At 39.9% G+C, this 27985-nt stretch overlaps 1 protein-coding gene across 21 annotated transcripts in view; it reads right to left on the bottom strand.

The window, feature by feature from the left end:
• The window catches only part of LOC122564803 (uncharacterized), a 98443-nt gene that overhangs the window by 7906 nt on the left and 62552 nt on the right, over nucleotides 1-27985 (bottom strand). For 19 of the 21 annotated variants that reach the window (XM_087998460.1, XM_087998459.1, XM_087998468.1 and 16 more), the window contains 6 exons: nucleotides 27510-27593; nucleotides 19955-20047; nucleotides 15822-15899; nucleotides 14461-14634; nucleotides 8060-8149; nucleotides 3505-3594 (listed from right to left, as the gene is read on the bottom strand). In XM_087998460.1, coding sequence (XP_087854586.1) covers nucleotides 3542-3594; nucleotides 8060-8149; nucleotides 14461-14634; nucleotides 15822-15899; nucleotides 19955-20047; nucleotides 27510-27593 — 572 coding nt within the window. In that variant the 3' untranslated portion in view covers nucleotides 3505-3541. Of the gene's footprint in view, nucleotides 1-3384; nucleotides 3595-8059; nucleotides 8150-14460; nucleotides 14635-15821; nucleotides 15900-18866; nucleotides 19031-19954; nucleotides 20048-27509; nucleotides 27594-27985 lie in introns of those variants that run through there. The other 2 variants (XM_043720068.2, XR_015760720.1) reach the window with 2 other exon arrangements.

Below are 27985 nucleotides of genomic sequence, written 5' to 3'. Positions count from 1 at the left end.
GGGAACATGAGATAGCTTTAGCAAATAGGGTTAAGGAGAATTAAAAAGGATTTTATAAATACATTAAGAACAATAGGGTGATTTGGAAGAGAATAGGTCCTTTCAAAGATCAGGAAGGCAGCCTATATGTGGAACCACAGGAGATTGGTGAGATACTAAACAAGTATTTTGCATCATTGTTTATTGTGGAGAAGGACATGGAAGATGTAGAGAGTGGGGAAATAGATGGTGACATCTTGAAAAATGTCCATATTACAGAGGTGGCAGCACTGGATGTCTTAAACTGCAGACATAGATACCATCATTACGCGAGGGGACACCTCCCTTCTTGTACCTGGCAGGTACTCATGTGACTTAGCCAACATTGTCTATCTTATACGTTGCAGGCAAGGATGCCCTGATGCATGGTACATTGGGAAACCGAGCAAAGGCAACGACAATGGATGAATGGGCAACGCATAACAATCAACAGACAGGAGTATTCCCTCCCAGTTGGGGAACACTTCAGTGGTCCAGGACATTTGACCTCGGACCTTCAGGTGACCATCCTCCAAGGCGAACTTCAGGACAGGCAACAGCGAAAAGTGGCCGAGCAGAGGCTAATCGCTAAGTTCAGTACCCATAGGGAGGGCCTCAACCGGGACCTTGGGTTCATGTCACATTACAGGTGACCACCACTGCAGTATACACACACACACACACTCCTACACACATATACACAGACGCGCACACAGGCACCCACACACACCCTTACAGACACACACACTCCCAATGCACCCCCTCACAGACTTAAGACACTCTACACTCACTACACATACACTTTCTCACACTCTCGACCCCAACCCAGACAGACACACAGACAAAGACCCACATGCACACATATTTTGTGGGGAGAATCTGTACTTGCAGTTATACTGTACTTTGCTCAAAAACTGCATAAATTCATGTAAAACTCTGATTATAATTTAAAAAGTGAGATAACAATCTAAATATCATGGCATAGACCAAGAACACAGCGGGCCAACACCTTCAACATATTGTCTGGCTATCACCTATTGTTAATAGCTAACCTGAGAATGCAACTTTAAAACAAAAGGTTTTGTGATTTACACATGAAAGAAGTGAAACTATCATGGTATTCAAACAGATGAAAGACTCAACAGACGATCAGTTTTTCAATATATAATTTCAGTTACATCACACTGTAAATTTTTGTTATAAATTCCATGTGCTAGGATTGAGCCCTCCATTATCACCTGATGAAGGAGCGATGCTCCGAAAGCTAGCGTGCTTCCAATTAAACCTGTTGGACTATAACCTGTTGTGTGATTTTTAACTTTGTACACCCCAGTCCAACACCGGCATCTCCAAATCATTGCTGAAGTATTTGTATCATCAATAGTTACAGGTGAGGTGCCGGAAGACTGAAGGTTGGCTAACGTGGTGCCATTATTTTAAAAAGGTGGTAAGGAAAAGCAGGGAACTAAATACTGGTGAGCCTGATGTGAGTGGTGGGCAAGTTGTTGGAGGGAATCCTGAGGGACAGTATTTGCAGTATTTGGAAAGGCACAGATTGATTTGGGATAGTCAACATAGCTGTGTGTGGGGGGAATGGTCTCTCACTAACTTGATTGAAATTTTTTGAAGAAGTAACAAAGAGGATTGATGACAGCAGAGCAGTGGACATGATCTATATGGTCTTCAGTCAGCATTCAACAAAGTTCCTCATGGTAGCCAGCTTAGCAAGGTAAGATCACATGGAATAAAGGAAGAATTAGCCATTTGGATACAGAACTGGCTTGAAGGTGGAAGACAGAGGGTGGTGGTGGATGGTTGCCTTTCAGACTGGAGGCCTGTGCCCAGTTGTGTACCACAAGGATCGGTGCTGGGTCCACTGTTTTTCATAATTTATATAAATGATTTGGTGGAAACATAAGAGGTATAGTTCGTAAGTTTGAAGATGACACCAAAATTGGAGGTGTAGTGGAAAGCAAAGAAGGTTACCTCAGAGTACAACAGGATCGTGATCAGATGGGCCAACGGGCCAAGGAGTGTCACATGGACTTTAATTTGGATAAATGTGAGGTGCTGCACTTTGGAAAGGCAAGTCAAGGCTGGAGTTATAAACTTAATGCTAAGGTGCTGGGGAGTGTTGCTAAACAAGGAGATCTTGGAGTGCAGGTTCATAGTTCCTTAAAAGTGGAGTCACAAGTAGATAGGATAGTGAAGAGGCCACTTGGTATCCTTTCCTTTATTGGTTAAAAAGTATTGAGTATAGGAGTTAGGTAATGTTGCAGCTGTACATTGGTTAGGCTACTTTTGGAATATTGCATGCAACTCTGGCCTCCCTTCTATTGGAAGCATGTTATGAAACTTGAAAGGGTTCAGAAAAGATTTACAAGCATGTTGCCAGGATTGGAGCATTTGAACTATAAGGAGAGGCTGAAGAGGATGGAGCTATTTTCCCTGGAGCATCAGGGGCTGAGCGCTGACCTTATAGAGAGATATAAAATAATGAGGGCACAGATAAAGATGGACGGACAAGGTCTTTTCCCTGGGGTGGGGGAGTCCAGAACTAGAGGGCGTAGGTTCAGGATGAGAGGTGAAAAATTTAAACGGACCTACGGGCAACTTTTTCATGCAGAGGGTGGTTAGAGTATGGAATGAGCTGTCAGAGAAAGTGGTGGAGGCTGGTACAATTACAACATTTAAAAGGCATCTGGATGGGTATATGAATAGGAAGTGTTTAGTGGGATATGGACCGTGCTGGCAAATGGAACGAGATTAGTTTAGGATATCAGGTCAGCATGGACAAGCTGGGCCGAAAGGTCTGTTTCTGTGCTGTACGTCTCTTTGACTCTTATACTATTTATTAGTTCCCATCCACTCTTTCTTAACCACCTCATCCCAGCAACTTTATTACTCTGTCCTCTATGCAAATTTTCACTTGTTACTGTATCTCACATTCTGTTCTTCATGTTGTGTTCATCCAGCTATTTCACCCCATGAAACTGGCATCAGGTCCTTTTTGTTTCTCTTCAGCGTATTCAATTGAACCATACTTAATTTTAGAGCTTTGGTACAGATTAGCTACAGAACTAAAAACAAACAGCTACTTTCATCAAGAAGGGTTACATGCGAAATGTTGACTTCTCCACCTTCTAATGCTGCATGGCTTGCCATGTTCTTCCAGCGTCCTGCCTGTCTATTTTGAATTCCAGCATCTACAGTTTTCTTTTTGTCTCTCAACACATTTCTTCATCAGCATTTATCCAAGAAAGTTCCAGGTTCAGGTCCCACCTGCTTCAGACGTGCATCATAACATGACTAAACAGGCTTATTAGAAATATCTAGTAAGAAAAAACTGAGGGCACTTTGCATAAATGTAACAATGAAACATAATTTTTATTTTCCTAGCAGCATGTGTCTAGCAAAGTCATTGTGACAGAATGCTTCAAGTAAGCCAGTGATTTACACAAGATTCACATTTCTTAGAATACTTACTCTGTGTCACATTATTTCAGTGTTTTTCCATGTGTCTTTAAAATTGCAATTTGTTACCCGAGAGAAAATCACAGTGAGTGCAGGGGACTTCTATGTAAAAAAAAGTATAAAATAAGTTTTTAGCTTTGAGTAGTAGTCATTACATAACCTTTTAAGAAAAAGCATTGCATAAGCAACAAAAAGCATAAAGTCTCATCTAAAACTCTACATAAACACTACAAAACCAGACACCTTGAGACTTAAAAAAGACTTCTCACTGTTACAACACTGAGGCAGACAGCCCTTCTACCTCCGTATTCGCAACACAGTAAGATTAAACCATCATAGACAACTCCAATAGTCACTCCAATGGCTCCTAACCAGACTTGAATAACCAATGCCAGTCTTTGTGAATAATTATTTTCCAGACACTGGTTATGTCTTTTGTTTAAGATACAAAACAATACACTAACTTTAACAGAGAGAAAATTGGTACAACACAGTATTCTAATTAATGTCTGTGCTTTAAACTTGATATTTGTTTTCAGCCCCATTCACATAAAAGAGAAACTGATAAAGGATAAATAAAATGAAATAATTAAAGTGACCAGATTTACTTAAATATCTTTCATAATATGTTATTTGACAAATATACACGTGTACTCCTTGGTTGCTTTATTGGAATTGCCAATTAGGATCATCTCAGTACACCCAGGCAAAAGCAGCAATATTGATAACTTGGCTTTGTAGTCTGTGGGCTTCCAAAAAGGTGGTATAGGGAATCTTCAAATCTTTATGCTGTCTTGTCAGCAATCAATTTGGTTTCCACCAAAACACATTTATTACAAAAAAAAAACCCTTGTTCCACCCTGTTAGTCAAAACATCTTCCTGAGGTCTCAATTACCTTTCAATGTCTGCCATCTCCTTGGATATAGTCTCTTCCAGACTTGCTGGAACCAATTCCCAGGTACTGAGCTAGTTAACAGCCAACTTCTATCTGTTTAAACTCAATGCTCTACCTGGGATCACTATGTCTGGTTGTAAGTTTGCTCACTGAGCTGGCAGGTTTGTTTTCAGACATTTTATCACCATGGTAGGTAAAGTGATCAGTGAGCCTCCGGTGAAGCACTGGTGTACTATCCCACTTTTTATTTATGTCTTGGTCTGTTAAGGTGGGTGATATCATTTCCAATTCTTTTTCTCAGAGGTTGGTAAATGGGGTCCAAATCGATGTGTTTATTGAAGGAGTTCCAACTTGAATGCCAGGTCCTGTGTATGTCTCTGCTTAACCTGTCCTAGGATGGAAGTGTTGTCCCAGTCGAAGTCATGTCCTCCTTCATCTGTACGTAAGGATACTAGTGATAGTGAGTCATGTCTTTTGGTGGCTAGTTGTTCAAGTGTTCAAGTATCCTGGCAGCTAGTTTTCTGCCTGTCTGTCCAATGTAGTGTTTGTTACAGTCCTTGCAGGGTATTTTGTAAATGACATTTGTTTTGCTGTTTGCTCGTATAGGGTCATTTAGGTTCATCAGTAGCTATTTCAGTGCGTTGGTAGGTCTGTGGGCTACCATGATGCCAAAGGGTCGGAGTAGACTCTTAGTCATCTCTGAGATGTCTTTGATGTATGGTAGTGTGGCTAGAGTCGCTGGGCATGTTGTGTCTACTTGTTTGGGTTTGTTGTTTAAGAATCGGTGGACTATGTTTACCATTCTTCTTGAATACACTGTATAGGTATTTTCCTTCTGCTACTCGTAGTTCCTGGTTGCTGTAGTGTGTTGTGGCCCATTTAAATAATGTCCTCTTGCAGCTCCATTTGTGGGTTTTGGAATGATTGCTCCTGTAGTTAAATATCTGGTTTGTTGCTTTCCTGTAGATGCTGGTCTGCAGTTCTCCACTAAGTGTTCGTTCCACTGTGACTATGTCTGTTCGAATCCTTTTAATCAAGACTCAGCCTACAATTGGCCTCCACACCTGTCCTCACAAAGAAACCTTGTTTGGTCTGATCTTTTCCTTTAAACACAAGCTGTTTCAAAGTCTACAAGTCATCCCCAGACAACAGTTCCTAGTACACAGCGCCAAACCAAATTGAGAATGAAAAATCAGTGAGGGTTCTAATACCAGTCAAGAACTAAGCTGAAAACTTAAGAGAACAATGCTATAAAAACAATCAGGTGACAATTACTATGCAAAAATATCAATTTTAAATTACAGCAGTTGCCAGTTTTGCTAATGAATGATTATCAGTCTAGTTGGGACCAATGGAAACTGCTAATATTGATGTACAAATTTATAAATGTTACAAAATACTAACTGAAACCATTATTTTTCATGATTTTAAATGGAAAAAGTATCAGATTGCACTTTCTTCCAATTTTTATTGAATTCTTTGGGAAAAGGGGGTGGGATTTATTGTTGTAATGGCTTGTGATTAATGACTGATTAGAGAAAATAACATGATTTTCTTGGAGTACTGCACCTAATTTTAAAAATGAATCCAAGTCCAGAACAAAGTTGGGTTCACCTCAAATGTTCACAAGATTGATTGGTCCAAAGTTGAGCAACAAAAGTCCTGTGTAAATAGGAATAGTCATCCAGTAAGGGATTGTCAACATAAGGAAACAGAAAAGAAAACTGGTTAAATGGGAAAGACGGGTAAAAACTGCCTCTGATCTCTCAACAAATCGTGAATGAGCATTATTAAAGAACTTTGAACCCATAAAAAGGTTGAAATAGCGCATGATTGATTTAATTTTGATCACTTTCAATTGTCAAGTATCTGCATGGGACTAGGCAGCAGTTCTGATCCACAAGGTTTGTGAAAGAGAGATTCCTCAATGAAAGCAACTACTGCTGGATTCGACACTGTAGGGCTACAAGCGTAGCATAGCCAAGGGAAAAAGCAACCAACTGCTTAACATAGAAACCCTTTGTTGATATAGAAGAGATCAAAGTGATAAGAGAGCAGCAACATAACCAGAAACTTAAGTTTGGAATTCAGAAAGAAATTGTTAGATATTACTAATCATAATGAACAAATAAATCTCATTGCCTCTAAGCTTCAGAGGGATCATGATCAATGCTTGCTCAGAGGCAAATAGATTTGTCTTGGATGAAGTCTGGCTGGAACAGCTGCATGTCATTTTCATCTGAGGACTTGCCCAAATAATGGCTAATGTATTTACCACAATTTTGGCTTAAGTTTTAATTTTTGCCTGAAAAAATATTTAATACCTTTCATAATAAATGTTTAAATAACTAAAATATGAAGTGAAAAGGCATCAAGATTAACGATGAGAAGATAAATTGATCTCAATCTTAAATTTAATGGTGCACTGGTATCCATAGCCAAGCTCTAATCAATATTTGAATCCAGTTTAATTCCTCATTCTTTGTTCAGTAAGATAATTTAGTCCATTCCTCTTTCATCATGTGGCGTGAATTGAATTGCCTAAAGTGGGGTGGGGAGGAGGTGGTAAATGCACTCTCCTTTCAGCATTCTGGTTAAAGATAATTGGAAATACTTCAGTTTTTCTCACAATGAGCAGGATGGTGATATTTGTGGAAACCTTACCTCCTGTTAGTTGTTCCCTGCCAGTCACAACTGGATTTGGAAGGACTACAGAGCTTTGAACTGCTCCATTGTTTGCAGGATCACTCAACGCTGTCGCATACTGCCAATTAGCAGAGGCAGCAAGTAGTCCTATCTTGTCACTTCATCAGGAATGACACCTCATTTATAAGTTTGCTTGGTGATGCTCCTGGCATGCCTTCCTGCATTCTTCATTGAACCAGGCTTGATGGGCCACAAGGTTATAGATTGTGATTGAATATAATTCTGCTCCTGATGGCCCACAGCACCCCAATTAGATGTCCAGTTTTAGCTACTATATCTTCTGAATTATTCCCATTTAGCACATTGGTAATGCTGCACAACACAATAAAGGGTATTTTTGGTGTGAAGACAGACTTAGTCTTCATAAGGACTGTGGTAGTTATTCCAACCAATATACTGTCTTGGACAGATGAATCTGCAAAAGGTTAACTGGTGAGGACAAGGTCCAGTAAGTTTCTTTTCCCTCTTGTTAGCTCGCTTTACCACCTGTCACAAGGTCCATTCTGGCAGATTTACCCTTGGACAGTTCAGTTCGTTGTATTGCTACTGTGCCATTGTATGTCATGAACATTGCAGTCTCCCACTCTAGAGTATATTCTATGTTCTTTCCACCTTCTGCTTCCTCTAGGTGGTATACAACAGGAGGAACACTGATTTAAGGATAAAGTAAATGGTAATTGGTAGATTTCCTTGCCCACATTAGAGTTAATGTCAAAAATGTTTGTGGGGTCCAAAGTCAATGCTGAAGACTGCCAAAGCGATTTCCTTCTGACTATACTACTATGCTGCCATCTTTGAAAGGTTTGTCCTGGCAGTGAAGACATATCCCAGCATAGGGAAATAAAATTAAATGCATTTAAAATACTCATAATAATAGCACACTGTTGGTAGTTATCCAAATGAACAATGCTTTTGTTTTTACAAAGCATAACCTTATTACTGATGGCAAATTTAAGTTTTCTTACTTGGGGAGTGGTACTTTTTGATGTGATTCTGCAGTGCAGAAGCTGTCTCTGTGTTTCTGTTACAAATTCGACAAATAAAGTTCTTCAAATCTGAAAATTAAAGAAATCTGACATTAAAATACTATTGTTATTATAACAAAACAGAAATTGCTGAAAAATCTCAGCAGGAGTGACAGCATCTGTGGAGAGAAATCAGAATTACCATTTCGGGGACAGTGACCCTTCTTCAGAGCTCAAGGGTCTGTTCTGAGGAAGGGTCACTGGGCCCGAAACATCAACTCTAACTTCTCTCCACAGTTGCTGCTAGCTTTTCCACCAATTTCTGGTTTTATTTCAGATTTCCAGCTTCTGCAGTTTTCATTTTTTTTATTGTTGTTATCATAGTTCATGCCTTTGAAGTACATGCAAAATTAAACAATTAGTTGAGAGACTAGCCTATGTTAAAACCAGCTTTCTGATTGCACTCCAGTCTGAAGGCCATTTTTGTTTTGACCAATTGTATACTTTGATTGCAGTATACTGTGAAAGCAGTTGAGATTCTGAATATATTGTACAGTCAATCACCTGAATAATCAGAAAGTGGTAAATATTACCTCATGTTGACTTTCTTTTTTGGCTCCTATTTGAATCTTGCACTTTGCATGTCTTCTGTCAAAGACTAGAAATATATTCTAGCACAACTGTGCCTCAGCTTTAGCCCCCATAAGTTCCAGAATTATTTGTATGTCTTACTTTCTACCTTGTTCTCATCACAATCAGGTGCTGTCTGCAATGGGGCAGGTTCAGTACCTGGGTAGTACTGTACTATCAATTGATGGAAGCCTGGCGTGGACTGGACTAGATGTGCAGACAGTGCTATTGAGACCTATGATGCCAATTCTCCAGAACAACCAGCTGTTGTTGTGAATTTTGGAAACCTGGATTGTTTGCTTAGATATTTCTATACTGAATGTAACAGCTTGTTTAACTTCATACAAATGCAATGATTTCTTTAGGTGTTTTTAAATTAATTATCCATGCTATTTCTGAGGTTTGCAAATAGCCGTCAAACAGATTTTAGAAAACATCTTACAAGTTATTTATCAGGACACCAAAATGCTTCTTGCAACTTAAATTATTAGTTTAGTTTTGTGACTGCGAGGGACCTTGTGTTTAAAAAAAAATGCAGTATTGCTAACAAAACTGCCTGTATTTCAAAATGCACTGCCTGTGAACCCCTCTGAGCTATCCTGAGAACTCGAAGGTATTCTATGATGCAAATCTGTTTTATCTTTAACTTGAGTTATGACAGTGCTGACTGTTAATTTTTTTAGTAATCATGCCGAAAAGATTGTGAAAAATCAGTCCATTTACAATACTGAGGAGATACCTTTTTTTAAAAATAGAGAAGGGTCACTGAATAGAGACTTTTGAAAAACAAAGTCACAATTGAACTTAGATATGAGATTTCCAGCAAAAGAGTTTAAGGTTGTCAGGAGTAGTGACTGATTTGTTCTGGAATTCTGTTCACTGTAGCACGTGAAGAGACCTCCAATTCAGCATTTTGCATCTCTCTGACAAATTTCTCTGGAGGATCCCAAGATAGAACTGAAAATTTGAAACACCACCTCTCCAAGCCTTCTGAAGATTTCCTCTTGACAACTCCTAAATGGACTGTTTCTGAAGAGAATTCAGTAACAAGTGAATGTGTCGAGTGACACACATCCATGTATGCAAGGACACCAGACTGAAATTCATCTGGATCATTTCATATCTTATCATTTTATTCTTTCGCAACTAACAAGTCAAAGTTTTTTCCAAAATTAAATTCTGCAGAGGAAATTTCTTTATTTTTACTTTAATGGATGTGTTTGTGTTGGGTTATTTAGAGGGGTAACTTTTTAACTTTTCACACAGCATTTAAAATTGAATATGGATAATATAAATCATTGACCATATTTATGACACAGTAGAACACTTAATCAAAAGCAAAGTACTGGATTCAAGATGGCGGTGATCTGAATAGATCAGCCTTGCTGAACTCTGCACCCCAACCCAAGGTAGTAATAGTTTTTCACCCCTACCTTTGTTTTATCATTTAACAATAATTCTTTCCAAAAAAAGACCTATCATTTAAACCCTTTTTTGAGCATGCGGGAATCACTAAGGGGAAGCAAACGGCCAATTCTGAATACTGGAGATACTCAAACAGCGGACAGGCCCGAGACTGCAACTGGGGAAGCAGTTGCGGCTCCCTCGGCAGCTGTGAAAGAAATGTCTGTGCAGCAGAACATCATGGAGGAACTCGCAGTCATACAACAGCTGATCCAGAAGATAAGGGAAGAGATTCGTAATCAACTGGAGCCCATCTCAACCATGCTGCAAAAGCATGAGAAGGAGTTGGAAGGGCTCGGGAAGGGAGTTGAAGAGGTTGAGTGGCGGACTGCGGCATCAGAGACAGAGGTCGAGTCTTCGGCAGGGCGGATCCATGCCCTTGAGAAACAGGTTCAAGCCCTACCTAAGTAAGTTGATGACCTGGAAAATAGAAGCAGGAGTAAAGATATCCGGGTCATTTGCCTGCTGGATGGAATAGAAGGTGGGCAGCCAGCAAGTTTATTTTTGAAGACCAGTTGACACAATTTGTTGGCTGAGGCAGACCGGGTGAAGATTTATAGAGCACACCGGGTTGCGGTGCGCAGATCTGGTCAGGGTCAGCACCCCCGCCCAGTTCTGATACAATGCTACAGTGGCAAGCAGAGAATCATGGAAACTTCAAGATGATTGGGGAGAGATCCGCCAAGTAAATAATTGGCATATTTGGTAAGGAAGAAGAATGCCTCCCAGACTATTGCTTCTATTAGGGAAGGGAATGGGACTCTTATTTGCAATGCTAAAAACATCAATGAGGCGTTTCGGAGGTTTTACTCTGAACTTTACCAGTCTGAATGCTGTGAGGACAGATGGGATAAGATGAAGTCTTTTTTTCGGAATTTGGATCTTCCTGTGTGTCTGCTGAACAGGCATCTCTCCTTAACAGCCCAAGAGATACAGAAGGCAGTGAGGCAACTTCAAAAGTGGAAAGGCACCCGGCCCTGATGGCTTGCCCAGTGACTTTTATAAAGAATTTGTAAACATACTGTCAGGATCGATGCTTGACATGTATAACTATTCATATAGTTGGGAATGCCTCCCATCATCCTTGAGAGGCACTAATATCTCTCTTATCCTCAAGAAAGCGAAGACCCTGGAAGATTCTGCTTCTTACAGACCCATCTTACTTTTAAACTCTGATTTTAAAATTTTGTCTGACTTTGGCATTGAGGTTGGAAAGGGTGTTGCCCTCTACTGGTCGGGAGGATCAGACAGGCTTTGTAAAGAGTCACAGTTATTCTAATAATGTAAGGAGACTGATAACATAATTGCAGTGTGCCAGCAATGGTCAGTTCAAGGGTTGGTAGTTTCTTTGGATGGAGAGAAGGCATTTGACTGGGTGGAATGGCCATATCTTTCTTATACCCGAGGGCAGTTTCGCCTGGGTGAAGTGTTTACTAGATGGATAAGGGTCCTTTACAGTGTTCCTCTGGTGGCAGTTCTCACTAATGGTATAAGGTCTGATAATTTTAACATTGGTAGGGGCAGTGAGCAAGGCTGTCCCCTCTCACCTTTGCTCTTCATTTTGATGATTGAGCCTCTGGCAAAGGCCACTCGTGGGGACCCTAATATAGCTGCCCCAAAGGTCGGGTCAAAGTTGCGTAAGATCATTATACCCGGATGATCATTTTTCTTTTGAACCCGGCAGTTTCGGTGCCCCAGTTGATATAATGTATTAATTCATTTGGCTTTTTCTCACGTTACAAGATCAATTTTTCAAAATCGGAGGTTATGCCTATGGAGGGTCTAAGGGGAATACCGGACGTTGAAGGTGGGTTCCACTTTAAGTGGGCACAGGGAAGCTTTCTTTATTTAGTCTCTGTTACCCCTAGTTTTGATCAGTTGTTCAAGGCTAATTTTGTTCATTTGCTTGACAAGATTAAACAAGATCTTCAAAGATGGAGGGGGGGGCCCTTCCAATATCATGGCTAGGTCAAGTTGCTCTTATTAAAATGAATGTTCTTCCTCACTTATTATACCCTTTGCAGATGCTTCCCTTGCTTTTTCCTAGACAAATGTTTCAGAAATTAAATGGTTGGTTTAGTTCTTTTATTTGGTGCCATAAGCAGCCTCTTATCAAGCTAACAAAATTGCAAATGCCCCAGGGGTTGAGGGGAATGGATCTCCCGAATGTCAGAAGATATCAGTTGAGCTCCCTTTTATGTTTTGAGTGTGATTGGGCCTATGAGGATTCAGCATCGATATGGTTGGACATTGAAGCCTCCCTGGCTAAGTGTCCTCTTATTAACCTGTTGTTTCTGGACAAAATGAGGATAGTTGCAGAACATTACCACAATCCAATAGTTATTAACACCGTCAAAGCATGGAGGACAATGTGACAGATGGAGGGTAATATGTCAAACACATCTTTCTATTCTCCCATAGTTGGTACGTCAGGTTTCCGGCCAGGGACAATGGATCCTGAGTTTAAGTCCTAGGTGGATAGGAGAGTCTCTTGTTTGGCTGACCTGTTTGAAGATGAAACGTTAATGTATTTTGCTCAAATAACTCAAGTGTGGATTTTTGAGCAGGGACCTCTTCCGTTCTTTTCGGATCAAAGATTTTTTTCCGAAAAGTGACTATGCTTCTGACTGAGTGTTATTAATCTGATACAGAAAAGAGGGTGCTTCAGGCTAAGAGCACTATTTCAGTGAGTACTCTCGATCATTTGTTAGGGAGAGGTTCCTCGGGTGACATTGAGCAACTACGGGAGGTCTGGGAGAGAGATTTAGGGGTGGAGCTCACTCTGGAAACTTTGGAGGACATTTGTGAGAGTGCGAGGAAGATTTTGATATGTAATAGGACCCTGCTATGCAGTTAAAGATTCTTCATAGGGCTCACCTGGCCCCAGATTGTCTTGCAAAATTTAAGCACGGTACATCTTCAATGTGTCCCAAATGTAAAATAAATACGAGTACCCTCACTCATTGTTTGTGGTCCTGCCACAGGCTCTGTACATACTGGAGCGCTGTGGCAGGAGTCATAGAGAGGGCCTTAGGGACCTAAGTCAAGTGGATCCGGTTTCTCTTCTCCTGGGTTTGCTGAATTTATCTCCCTTAGAAGTACATGGGAAAAAGCGTTTTTAACATCCTCACTTTTTGTGCGAGGAAGAACATTCTGATATGCAGGTGTCTGAGAACCCCCGGGTGTCTCGGGACAGCAGAAATTAATTATGGAACACATTCCTTTGGATGTTCTTACAAACATGGTGCACCAGAAAATGGACAATTTTTATAAGGCATGGCAGCCCTTTTAAAATTATTTGGCAGCAGATCTGTCTGCCATTTTAATTAGGACTTTTGTCTAGCCATGGTGGTTTGGTTTAATAAGCTTAATGTCCTGAAAGGATGAATTTCGAGCAAACATGGGTTTAATAATTGATGCTCTTCAAGGTTGAGAGCTGAAGTCTTGTTATGCTGAGCGGTGTTATTTATTTACTTATTTATTTATTGATGAGTTACGAGTGTCATTGTGAGTTCTTTTGTATAGTATGGTAGTTGGTTTAGTGTTGTTATTAATGTTATATTTTTGTAATTTTATAACGTTGTGAAGAAAACCTTTTTTCAATAAAAATATTTTTTAAAAAAGCAAAGTACTACAGATAATGGAAAAATTCAACAGATCTTGCTTCATATGTAAAGACAGAAACAAAATTAATATTTTGTATTCATTACAGTTCTTATTCAGAACAGAAACATTGAAACATTATGATCAGTGGAATAGTGGGACAGGAGAAATACAATACACTCCTCCAACCTCTGTTGTAACACGTGGTTCATTTAATTTTGGATGTGGGTGTGCAAACAGCCCTGCTCGAGTACTTACACTTCATCTGCATTAGCCTCAAACAGTAACCAGCATTTTGATGTCTATCCCCTTTCCCTGTGAAACCATACATTCCTAGGATTCCAGCACACCTTTCAAACATCATAGACATTATTTCCTAACTTTTTAAACCAAATAGCAAGGAACAAGTACTGTTCTGAAACTCTACCAGGATTATTGAAATAAATCTGTGTACAACAGCAGATTATGCTCTCCATGTTTCACGTTTGTTCCATCCAGAGCAGATGAATGCTATTATGAATCACAAGGTGATATTAGTGAATATTCTGGATGAATAGGCCAGATAGACTTAATGGTCTTCCTTATTTGTAATTATCTAATGATCCATAAACAATTTCTAACCTCTGTGTTAACGGATTCTAATCTAAAGATTTTTTTAAAACTCTGAAGCAGCAAGTCCTAGCGTATCATTGATAAAGACCTACCTGTATGCCTAATAATGATGTGCTTTTGAGCATCAATAGGTCGATTGAAACCTTTTTCACAGTGTGGACACTTGAACTTAAAGGCCTGAAGATGTATTGACTTGAAGTGAATGTCCAAATCCTTTGACCTGAAAAAGCCTGATCCACACAGTAGACAGAAATGTTTCTTTTTCCCTGTAAGTTAAAATGTATTTCTTAAATTCATACACATTCATAAGCTGTAAACTTGAAGGTTAAAACATTTTATCATTACTATATAACCACATTAGGTTCCTTGACTAATGCTGTGTGTGTCTTGGAAACAAGAAAACTAAAGTTTAGTCTAATATAATTTCATGAGACATAAAAGGTTGATATCAGCTTGACTAAATGTAATAAGTCACTGGATGTATGGTTCATGTAAATTATGAATTACTACTAGAATAAAAAAAAAAATCACAGAGCTCTACAGTACAGAAAAAAGGTTCATCACATCTGCACCAGTCAAAAACAACTAGCTAATATTCTAATCCCACTTTCCACCATTTGGTCCATAGTCTTGTATGCCTTGGCTTCACAAGTGTTATGAGTGTTTCTGCCTCTATTCTTCCTTACAGGCATAACATTCTAGAATCCCACCATCCCTCTGGATGAAAAAGTTTTTCCTCACATCTCCTCTAAACCTTCTGCCCCTTACCTTAAATCTATGCCCCCCCCCCTTCCCCACTCCCTGTCACTGATTCCTCCACCTGTGTACCCTATCTATACCCCTCATAATTGTACACATCTCAATCATGGTTCCTCTCAAACTTCTTTGCTCTAAGGAAAACAACCCCAGTCGATCCAAACCCTCTCCATAACTGAAACGCTCCAGCCCAGAGGTCCCATTTTTTACTTTCCTGTCTTTGCTCTGTTTGGTTCATGTTCAACATGCCTTCCTGAGGTTGAGGTGTGGCCAGATGGCCCACTTGCACACCTCCCAGTGCTGACTTTCTTTCAGCTGGTAAGTAAACAATGGCAGCGTTGATTTCATTTACTTTTCCTACTCACTTCTAAGAAATTTTAATTCAGCATTGTGAGGCTTCTGACAAAAACCCAATCCAGTGTTGGGAGTCAATAGTGACAAAACACAGGAGAAAGTTTCAACCATCAATATGGGAGACATCAGATCTCTTTGTTCATCCTGAGAAACCCAGAATCTGTTGAACATATTTTGTGAAGTAATCACAAGAATTCACACTTGCTAAGCTTTCTTTACAGGGTTAATTTTATTAAAGAAACTAAATGCTGTACGTGTTTGTAAGTAGTGAATTTGCCATTCATCACATCAGCCAAAATTAATTTATTATCTTAAAAGTTGTAAGATCTGAAGTAAAATGTACCTCCATGCATAAGCCTGTGTTTCCAAAGAATAGAATAATACAAGTACTTGTTCCCACAAAGGCTGCATCTGTGCACTCCTGAAACATAAACATGACAGCAAGAGACCATTAGACTATAGATTCTAAAATAAACATGAAAATACATTCTCGCTGCATCACTCATGTTTGTAATAATAACATTAAAACAATGCCTTCTTAGAAAATTCAGATTTTAAAATCCCAGTTTTAAATGACATGCAGTCTCCTACAGAAAGGTTTGCCACTCAAACTATCTATGAAGCAGAATAGACATTTGGAGTGAATTGCTTACTCCCTTGAAATTTGCAAATATTGAAGGCCAACCTAGATCATTATTGAGGGTGTCCATGGAGGTGCCTAACTGACTAATCCCAAGATATTCTGCAGGTATAATGAAAGGAAAGTGGATAATCAGGCTAAGAGTAGGGCCCATTAGAGATCAAGGGGGCAATATGTGTGGTACCACAGGTCACTGGTAGGATGTTAAATCAATACTTCAAGCCTGTCTTCATTTTGGGGGTGGAGGATGTAGGTACAGAATTCTGGAAGAGGAACTGTGAGGTTCTTGAGAGTTTGACGTAGTAGTGAAAAGGTCGTGGAGGCTTGAGCAATCTTAAAAGTAGACAAATTTCTGGGTCTGAATCAGTTGTATCCCAGGGTGCTGGGGGAGACCAGGGAAGAAATCACTGAGGCCCTGACCCAAATTTTTAATATCTCTGGCCACAGCGGAGGTACCAGAGGACTGCAGCTTAATGAATGTGATTCTGCGTTTCAAGAAGGGTGATAGAGATAGACCAGGGATTTACAGAATTGAGAGTCTCATATCCATGGTAGGGAAACTATTGGAGAAAATTCTGATAAGCTTGGTTTTTTTCCTTTACAGCAGAGAAAGGCAAGAGGGGACCTGATTAGATGTGTAAGATTATGAAGGGTGGAAAGAAAACAGCTATTCCCCTTAGCTGAAAAATCAATAAGCGACAGCATAATTTTTAAGGTGAAAGGTAGGAGTTTTAGATGTTATTGACATGTGTAGTCGGGTACAGGAGTACAGTGAAAAATGTACAAAGTTGCGATTCACCAGTGCCATCTTAGTATACAAAAGACAGGATTTTTAAAAATAGCCAAAAGATCACTTCCTGCCTCCACATGAGTCCTCACCACCAGAAAAAGAAAGCCACAAAGTCTATTCCTCAATCTGTGAACATTCAGGTGCCCCTAGTCCCCACACGACACACAACTGGTACACCATCACCTCCGCCACCAGCTAGTTGGGCCCTAGCCATGGCCTGGAGCTGCACGACTGGACCCGTGTTGCCAGTCTTTGGTGCCATCTTGCCTCACCGACGTCATCGAGCCATGAGACCACATTGGGCTGATCTGGGCAATGCAGCCACTGCTGAATCAGCTGGGTCCTAAACTTGAAGTTGGGCTCACCACAATGAAGATACTAGTGCCTCGTTCAGGCTTACATTGCTGTCCCTGTCGCCTCCTGGGACCACTATTTCAGCAAAGGAACCTTCCTCTTAGAGAGGATACAAGGAATATTTATTTAACACAGAGGATGGTGGGAATCTGGAAAGCAATGTCGGAGAGGGTACTGGAGGCTGGAAACATCAAAACATTTAAAACTTAATTGGATGAGCACTTAATATCAAAAGATTCAGGTCTATAGGCCAAGTTTTGAAAAATGGGTGTAGTTTAATTTTTTTCAATGCAGATTCAATGGGCCTTTTCTGTACTGTGAGATGCTATGAAACAGTACATATATGTTCTCAGTGATTTGGATGAAACTCCTGGAGAGGAAATAGTGTTTAGAAGTTCTCAACATAAGGGATTTGTTCAAAAGAATTCTTGGTAAATGAGACTTTAGATTCTGTACAGGGATGACCAAAGAAAACGGTTCAAAAGATTGCACTGTTGGCATGGCACGAGATCAAACAGTGGCTAGGTGGAACAAAGGGGCAGAGATTCCTGCAACCTTACTTATTCTTTTGCTTTGTACTTAAGCTTCTGTACCTAGGTAGCTTTGTACCTAAGATGGCGCCGTAAATGGTGACTTGTAAGTACAAGTGATAATAAAGCTAATTCTAAGTTCACAGTGTGTAGAAACAAAACAGGAAGAGTCAGTAGTTATCAGTGGAGGAAGAAAAATTCTAAGTTAAGCAGAGTCTGCTGTAGCATTCCTCTTAAAATGTCACAAGGAGCAATATTGTATTGAACTGGAGTCGCTAACTGAACAATGTTAGCATCAGTTATTCCTTTCTTAGTGTTGGAACATTTATAGTTCAGATGGATATTCATTTGGAGAATGAAAGACCAAAGCAGGACATGATTTGTGCATGCTATATAATTTTCAACCTTAACTGAGGAGGCAGTATTAAGTTTAAACTGAGGTGAAGCACTTGTAATCATTAAGGAAGAGCAACAAGTCAATGAATCTTGGGAAACTGTTCTTTGGTATTTTCAACAAGCAGTTCAGGAACAAGGCATTTCCTATCTGCATATCATAATGGGAAATGTTCCATTGTCCGCAACTCAAAAAAATCAATTTTAATGTCCATAACCCTAGGTTAGGGAAAGAAAACTGAGAAGAAAACAAATATTTTAGCCTTGCTGCTAAATGTAGAACAGAAAATCATGGCAAGGATGTTGGGGGCCTATCCCACCTGACTGGTACCTCAGATCATCATCATCATCATCAAAAACAGAAATCACTGGTGAAACTCAGCAGGTCTGGCAGCATCTGCTTTTGTTTCTGATCTCAGCATCTGCAGTTCTTTGTTTATTTTCTGAAATTTTGTAATAATTTGTATCATTCACAGCATCCTTTTTTCTGTAAATAATTGTGGTTATATGACACAGCATAGGAGTCATCCAGTTTGCCAAGCTACAAGGACAAAGATAGCTCGATTTTTGTAGAACAAAGTCTGACACAAAACAGAAAAAAGAAGTTTGGAATATCAAACAAGCAGTTTTCAAAGCAGCAAAATTCAACAAAGCATCAGAAATGTTTGTTACTGACATCACCTTATCAAAAAAAAAATTCATTAATCAAAGTCAGAATGTTGACTTGGCAAATTAACATTCAAGTTGATTGCAGGATCAGGCAACAGATCAAAGGCAGATCCTGACAAATGTAATTCATGATTCCAGGCACTTTGAAAGTCTAATTTTTCTTTAAATCTACCATGCTGAAACGACAAGACAAAAGAAAAAGAATAACTGGCCAGTTTTGTTAGTTTCTTTGCTGAAGCATTAAGAATGTAGAATTCACCTGAACAAAATCTAAAATTAGACATCTCTCCATTTGGAAATATTTTGAGCAGGAATTTTTGTTTTATTATTTTTATTCATGAGATGTGTCTTGATGGCTACGCCAGTATTTGTTGCCCATTTCCTAAAAACCCTTGAACAATTGGTGAATCAGCTTCTAAAGCCCATGGTTCATTCGGTGAAGGTACGTGCACAGTACTGTTTGAAGAGAGTTCCAGGAGTTTGACCAGATGTTTGTGACAGTAGAGAAAGCATTTGCCAATTTAAATCATTTAATTCCAGTTAAAATAGTAGATAACTGATCATATAAATACTTCAGTGTGTTAAATAAAAGCACTAAATAAAATTGAAGACTAATTTAAGTATATAGAAGTGATTATCACACAGTTATGCTTAGAAGCAATTTTGTAAATCGTTTATTACTGGATTAACATTAAGATTTTGTTTGGTCTTTAGAAAATTAACATGAAACATTAGTTAGAAAAATATTTTTGGCCACTAGATCCTTATATAAGGAAAGGAAAAATCCAGTGACTCTCAATGATACAAAACAAAGTTCTGGAGAAATTCATCAGGTCTGGCTACTTCCCTGAAAGAAAAATAAAGCCAATGTTTCAAGTCCAGCGACCTTTCGTCAGAATTCTGAGTTGTATGTGTGCCACTGTGGACATTGATAAGGGTACAATTTCAGCTTTTCTGTGATTTCCTTGAAAACTCAAATGGTCTGTCTGGCCTTTTAATGAAAAGTTGCTGCTTAAGCAAATACCAGGGCAACTGCCAGAGGGTTTCAGATAAGGCCAAACTTTGAAGATTGTAAAGAGAGTTGAGAAAATTTAACTTACTCTTAGGTCTTTTGATTGTCTTTTTGTTTCTCACAGTCCTACTTCTGCCAGTTTTAACCTGATTGATAGCATCTTTGACAAATTTCACTTCATCTGCAGGGCAAGAAAACGTGCAAAGTAAAAATAAAATACTGTAATTAAGCTAAATAAAAATATTTTGTGTCCTTCCTTTTGAAAAATAGCCTGTGTGTTTAAACAAAGCAGACTAAAAACCTACCTGATAATTTCTGTTCACATTTTCATCGATGTTGGATTTGACCAAAAATGTAACATTATTTATCTGAATCTTGGTGCTGTACAGGGTTGGGGGCAGGGGCGTGGTGTTGGGGGCGGAGGAGGTGTTAGACGGGGTTGAGGGGACCGTGTTAGATGGTGCGGGGTAGGTGATGCACAGCTTGGGGTGGGGACAGGGTTGGGGAGTGGTGCCTCTGGCGCTGTATGCTTCTGCAGTCTCCTGAACGAGGAACAGACATTAAAAACTCCGAGGGGAAAGGCATTTAAATCGATTAACTGAATAATCGATTATCTGAATGAAATAGAGCCCGCCCATCACGTTAGAATACTTGAAGTTTCCCTGTAGAAGCATCACAGTAAAACTCTCAAATGAGCAATGTGTCTAACCCAGCCAGTTCTGATCAGAAGAAAACAATGAAACTCATGGCTGAAGTACTGCTAATGGTCCCACAATTAATCTTTTACAACACAAGAACTAGGAGCAGGAGTTGGCAAGTTCAGCCCCTCAAGCCCGTTCTGGCATTTAAAATGACCTTTGTAGATCTCATCTCTGAACTCCACTTTCCGGCACGTTCCCCATAACCCGTTAAGCCATTACTAATTAAAAATCTGTCTTCTCAAAATTTATACAGTATCCACCACAGTGTGGGATAATGAATTCCAAAAAGAGAGAAGTTTTTTTAAGATGAAATCATCCAAATTAAAGCTAAAATGTTGGGTACAGGTTGACAAAACGTTTCTGATTATGTTTACCAAATAATATGATAGTTGAGGCGCTTTGACAGGACATTGGCAGACAATAAAATCAATTACTAATTGGTCAAACATTTTTTTTGAATACATGTAAGACACTTATTTTCAGAAGCAAGTCTGAAGTATTTCATAGTATATGTGGATTTTATATAAATGCTGTGTCCTAATATTACACTATTATCAAGACCCCTTTCACCTAATTTTAAGATAGTTTTGTGAGATTTTAGAGAAGAAGTTTTGCTGCTCGGGTTGAGATTCAAGTTGTAAGTTTACTCACTGAGCTGGCAGGTTTGTTCTCTGGTGTTTCATCACCAAGCTACATTTCATCATCAGTGAGCCTCCAGTGAAGCACTGTTGTTCTGTCCCGCTTTATATTTGTGTCTTGGTCTGTTCAGGTGGGTGATATCATTTCCTGTTCTTTTTCTGAGGTTGGTAAATGGGGCCCAAATCTTTGTGTTTATTGATGGAATTCCAGGTTGAATGCCAGGCCTCTAGGAATTCCTAGTGTGTCTCTGTTTAGCCTGTCCCAGGATGGATATGTTGTTCCAGTTGAGTGGTGTCCTCCTTCATCTGTAAGTAAGGATATTAGTGGTAGTGGGTCATGTCTTTCTGTGACTCGTTGGTGTTAGAGTATCCTGGTGGCTAGTTTTCTGCCTGTCTGTCCAATGTAGTTTGTTGCAGTCCTTGCAGGGTATTTTGTAAATGACATTCGTTTTGCTGGTTGTTGGTATAGGTCCTTTTAGGTTCATCAGTAGCTGTTCCAGTGTGTTGGTAGGTTTTTGGGCTACCATGATGCCACAATACAATGGGAAAATATTGCACCAAAGTACTTTATACATCAATGCGACAGGCCACGTATAGACAAGTACTTCACCAACCTTTGTTTCATCGGCAAACATACTAACCCACCCTTCCACTTCCTCGTTCAAGTCATTTATAAAACTCACAAAGAGCAGAGGTCCCAGAACAGATCCCTGCAGAACACCACTGGTCACCAAGCTCCAGCCTGAACACTTTCCATCTACTACCACCCTCTGTCTTCTATGGGTCAGCCAATTCTATATTAAGACAGCCAAATTTCTCTGTATCCCATGCTTCCATACTTTGAATGAGCCTACCATGGGGAACCTTATCAAATGCCTTGCTAAAATCCATGTACACCATATCCACTGCTCTACTTTCATGTTTCTATCTTCTACTGTGAAGACTGATGTAAAGTATTCATTTAATTCCTCTGCCATTTCCTATTCCCCGTTTTATTTCCTCAGCCTTATTCTCTAAGAGGCCTATGTTCACTTTGGCTTTTTTCTTCCTTTTTATATATTTGAGAAAGCTTTTGTCTGTTTTGTTATTGATTGCAAGTGTACCCTGAAAATGTATTTTCTGTCTTTGTTATTGAGAAAATTTAAAAAAAAAGAAAAGAAAAGAAAAGACAGTTCTCACTGGAATGTGTCTTTGTTGTGAGCAATTAACTATTTTCTTAAATGTCGGTCATTGTTCTTCAACCATCTTTGCTGCTAAACTTCCCGAGTTGACTCCAGCCTGCTGTGCCCGCATTTCATTTGTAATTGGTCTCATTTCATTTTAGCACAGTTGTTTCTCAAACTGATAGCTAAATTCTACCATGTTATGGTCACTGTTTCCAAGGAGATCTATGTTGTTCCAAAGAAATCCACCCGAGCTTACCTAATTTCTCCCTCTCTTCACCCGAGCTGGCGACACGGTGGCACAGTGGTTAGCACTGCTGCCTCACAGCGCCAGAGACCCGGGCTGAATTCCTGCCTCAGGCAACTGACTGTGTGGAGTTTGCACGTTCTCCCAGTGTCTGCATGGGTTTCCTCCGGGTGTTCCAGTTTCCACCCACAGTCCAAAGATGTGTAGGTTAGATGAATTGACCACGCTAAATTTCCTGTAGTGTTAGGTGAAGGGGTAAATGTAGGGGAATGGGTCTGGGTGGGTTGCTCTTCGGAGGGTCGGTGTGGGCTGGTTGGGCTGAAAGGCCTGTTTCCAAACTGTAAATAATCTAATCTAATCACACTAGAACAAGTCATCAGCATCAAACAATAGGAGACCAAGAAAAAGAAACAACTATCCTTACGAGAAAAATTGGACAAGCTCTCACAAAAAAAAAAGCATCACAAACACTTCAGAAGCTTGGATTAAAAACCTAATCGGACCGACCACTAACAGACACTGACAAAGCCGTCCTCGTAAGAGGGATGATTTACAACTACAGAGATGCAGACATAAAGGACTTCTTAGCAGCGTTAGAATCAACCCTCAAAGACAACGAACTCACAGAAGAAACCCAGCAGACCATCAGACAAACAGTAGCACCAACACTAAGCAGGGAGAAAGAAGGTAACACCCTCAGCATAGAGGGAAAGAAAGCCCTAGAAGGACTCAGAAAAGACAAACATTGTAAGCCGACTGGCAGACAAAGAGTGCATGACCATCACTCTGAACAGAACACAGTACATAGAAAGGCTAACTCACTGCTCGCAGATACGACACTTACCAACAGATAGACCTGACTCCACAGCTAGAAAACTGGATCACAGTTGTATTGAAGAAGATTCATAAATCAGGCCAAATTAATAATACAGACCCCCCAAAAAAATGAAACCTGATGGATCCAACACACGCCGCTTCTACGGATTACCTCCGGTACACAAACCACTGCCCTTCTCAGACTCAATAGTCCTACTCCCTGGCACACCGACATACAGACTATCAAAGGAACTCTCACCGCAAACTGAAATACCTAGTAGGAGACTCATGCCACACTGTCCACTCCACCCAAGAATTCCTGAACGTCAGACACCAAGCTAGAAGAGGATGAAATAATGGTCTCCTTTACCGTAATAACCCTATTCACATCAATTACCATCAGCCTGGCCATAGAAACACTGACTGCACTACTAGACGAACCAACAATACAAACACCAGACAGCACCAACTTCTTCAGCAAGAACAACATCTTCAAGTTAGTAGACCTGTGCCTCACTACCCACTTCACCTTCAATGACAAGACCTACAAACAAATCAACAGAACACCCAAGGGATTACCAATATCAGGCTTCTTAGCAGAGGCAGTAATGCAGAGACTCAAAAAAACAGCTCTCCCCACAATCCAACCCAAACTTGTGATCCGCTACATGGAAGACTCCTTTGTCATCATAAAACAGAACAAATTAGAGGAAACCTATAATATCATCAACAACGTCCTTCCTGGTATAAATTTCAAAAAGAGGAGGAGAACAACAACAGACTCCCTTTCCTAGATTTCACAGTGGAACGGACAGTTAATGGAGAACTGCAGACCAGTGACTACAGGCAAGCAACACACTAACCAGATACTCAACTACAGGAGCAATCATCCAACACCCACAAACGGAGCTACATCAAAACATTATTTAAATGAGCCACAACACACTACAGCACCCAGGAACTATGAGCAGCAGAAGAAAAATACCTACATAGCGTATATACCAATACACCGATAAACCCAGTCCGCCAATTCTTAAACAACAAACCCAAACAAGAAGACATAACACGCCCAGAGACACTACCATACATCAACGACATCTCTGAGATGACTACCAAACTACTCCAACCCCTTGGCATCATAGTAACCCACAAACCTACCAACACACTGAAACAGCTACTGATGAACCTAAAGAAAATTGAATGTCATTTACAAAATACCCTTCAAGGACCGTAACAAACATTACATCGGACAGACAGGCAGAAAACTAGCACTAGGATACTCGAACACCATACGGGCCACCAAAAGACATGACCCACTATCACTAGTATCCTTACACATAGACGAAGAAGGGTATCACTTCGACTGGGACAACATATCCATCCTATGACAGGATAAACAGAGAAACGCATGGGAATTCCTAGAGACGTGGCATTCAAAGTGGAACTGCATCAATAAAGATATTGATTTGGACCCCATTTATCAACTTCTGAGAAAAAGAACAGGAAATGATATCACCCGCTGTAACAGACTAAGACATGCAAACAGAAAGTGGGACTGAACACCAGCCCTTCAGCAGAGGCTCACTGATGATGTTAACTACCATGGTGATAAAATGTCTGCGAACAAACCTGCCAGCTCAGTGAGCAAACTTACAAGCTGAGTTTTGTGAGATTTGTCTGTGTGTAATAGGTTTAAACCATAAGAAATAGGAACAGGAGTAGGCCATTCGGCCCCTCAAGCTTGCTTTGACGTTCCTCATTTCCACTTTCCTGCCCACCTCTATTTCCACCTCTGACCAAAAATCCATCTTGCCTTCCCTGGTGGTGTAGTGGTTAGGAATCAGCACGCTCACCACTGCGGTCCGGGTTCGATTCCTGCTCAGGGAGTGGGAGTTTTCCTCTGCTCATTTATCATGGTGACAGCATTCCAGAAGCAGGAAATAAAGTGTGTAGCTGTGGGCAGCATGATGGCTCAGTGGTTAGCATTGCTGCCTCACAGGGTCAGTGACCCGAATTCAATTCCAGGTTCGGGTCTCTGTGTGGAGCTTGCACATTCTCCCCATGTCTGCGTGGGTTTTCTCTGGGTGCTCCAGTTTCCTCTCACATTCCAAAGATGTGCAGGTCAGGTGGATTGGCCATGCTAAATTGTACAGTGTTTGGTGCATTAATCACTGGGAAATGTGTCTGAGTTAGTTTCCTCTTCAGAGGGTCGGTGGAGACTTGTTGGGCCAAATGACCTGGTCTCCACACTGTAGGGTATCTAATCTATCTCAGCCTTAAACATACATAAGTATACTACCCCCACAACTCTCCTTGGCAAGGAGTTCCAAAGATTTTCAACCCTCAGAAGAAATTCTTCCTTATCTCAGTCTTAAATTGACATCCCTTTATCCTGAGACCTTGTCCTCTGGTTCTAGACTGCCCCATGAAGGGAAACATCTTCTCAGCATTTACCCAGTCAAGTCCCTGTGGAAGTCTATATGTTTCGATAAGATTTCCTCTTATTCTTCTAAATTCCAGTGAGTGAAGTCCAACTGATTTAGTCTTTGCTCAAAAAGATTATCCTTTTTACCAGGGCTCATCTTAGTCAACCTTCTCTGAACTTCCTCCAATGAAATATCTTTCCTTAAATAAGTGGACCAAAACTGCTCAAGTACTCCAGATGTGGTCTCACTAGCACCTTGCACAGTTGTAGTAAGACTTCCTACTCTTATACTTCAAAACTTTTGAAATAAAGGGCATGATTCCATTGGCCTTCCTGATTACCTGCTGCCCCTGTGTGCTCACTTTCTGTTATTTCATGGACAAGTAACCCCCAAGTCCCTTTTGTATAGCAGCTTTCTGCAGCTTTTCTCCATTTAAATAAGTATTCTTTTGTTCTCCTTTCCTAATTGAACGTCACATTTTACCTCATTATGCTCCATTTGCCAAGTTTTTGCCCACTTGCCTAACAATATTTCTCAGTAAACATTTTGTATCCCTTTGCAGCCTGTTTTTCCACCTATTTTTATGTTGTCTGCAAATCTGGCAACATTACATTCACTTCCTTCCTCCAAGTCATTAATATATATTGTAAATAGTAACTGTCTCAGCACTGATCCCTGTGGAAACCCACGAGTTATAGCTCGCCAACCTGTAAAAAGAATCTTTTATCCCTACTCACGGTCTCCTGCTCATTAGCCAATTCTCTATCCATGCCAAGGTACTATCTCCAACACCTTGGCTCTTATCTTATGACTTATCTGTTTGTGAGGTACCTGTCAAACACCTTCTGAAAGTCCAAATACAACAGGTTACTTTGTTATAACTCCGAAGATTAGGCTTCAAAGGATGCAATAAGGAGTCTGAGAAAACATTTCAGCAATGCCTCGGACTTGAGCAAATTGTCTCCATTTCTAAATGAAACAGAAACAGAAATTGTTGGAAAAACTCAGCAAGTCTGGCAGCATTTGTGGAGAAAAAGCAAAGTTAATGTTTTGGGTCCAATAACCCATCTTCAGAACCTCAGAATGTTAAGAAGAATGACAGCATCAGAATGTTGAATGTAGGGAACTGCAACACCCATTTGGCACATAGAAAGATACCAAAAATCAACAAAACTATCAACTAAACACTCTTTTTAATTGTGTTCATTATGGAATAAATGCCAGCCAGAGTACTAGGAGAATACAAGTTCTATAACTAATTGCATCAAGGAATCTTTACCTAGTCTGATGGGGCAGAAACAATTAAAGACAACGCTTTTAATAATGCAACCTCCCATCATTCCTTCGAGTTTCACTCTGGTTATGGGCTGAAATGCGACTTGAACATGAGACCTTCTGACTCAGACAAGAGTGCTACCAGTGAGCCAAGATTGACACCTAATGGTTAACATTAGCATTCAAAGATCAACAATATAAATAACAATTTACCATGAGACAAGACACTCACAGACATGTCTCTAGCTGTCTCATTTACACAGGTTGCTCTTTTGAAGATACTGCTGGACAGGAAACCCACACAGAAAGGCATTGTGAAAATATTACATATAAAAAGGTATTCTGCATGCTTTAAACAAAGCAGATTGGTAACATACCTGGTGATTTTAACAGCCCATTTTCAACAACGCACATGCTTTTCACAGATTTAACATTGCTAATTTGGACATCAGCTAAGCAATCTGTAAATCAGAAACAATGCACAATTATACTCCAAGCTCAAACAATGATGCAAACCAAATTTTCAAAGTACTAACTTGCAAAGATAAAACAAATACAAATATTAAATCTAATTTATAAATCTCTAAAAATTAATTAAATTTAACTTCGGTAACATAACTCGGTTTAAGTTTCTCGATGGCATTTCAATGAAGGTGATTATTTTTGAATTTAAAGGTGATAATCCGAGCAACTCAAAGGAAAAATATGATCTACATTGGCTTTTAATGAGGAAATTAATTACCAAACAATAAAACCTTAAATTATTTTGACCCGAATAGAAAGACGACCAATTCTCTTATGCAGGAAAGACATTTGAATTACTAGTTTAAAGTGTAACTAAATTGGGAATAAC

Source organism: Chiloscyllium plagiosum, unplaced genomic scaffold (genome assembly GCF_037043375.1).
Source record: "Chiloscyllium plagiosum isolate Xiang-an unplaced genomic scaffold, Cpla_swu_hap1 HiC_scaffold_21, whole genome shotgun sequence".
Classification (NCBI taxonomy): domain Eukaryota; kingdom Metazoa; phylum Chordata; class Chondrichthyes; order Orectolobiformes; family Hemiscylliidae; genus Chiloscyllium; species Chiloscyllium plagiosum.
Note: the sequence above shows the minus strand (reverse complement) of the source record. Positions and strands in the feature narration are given on the sequence as shown.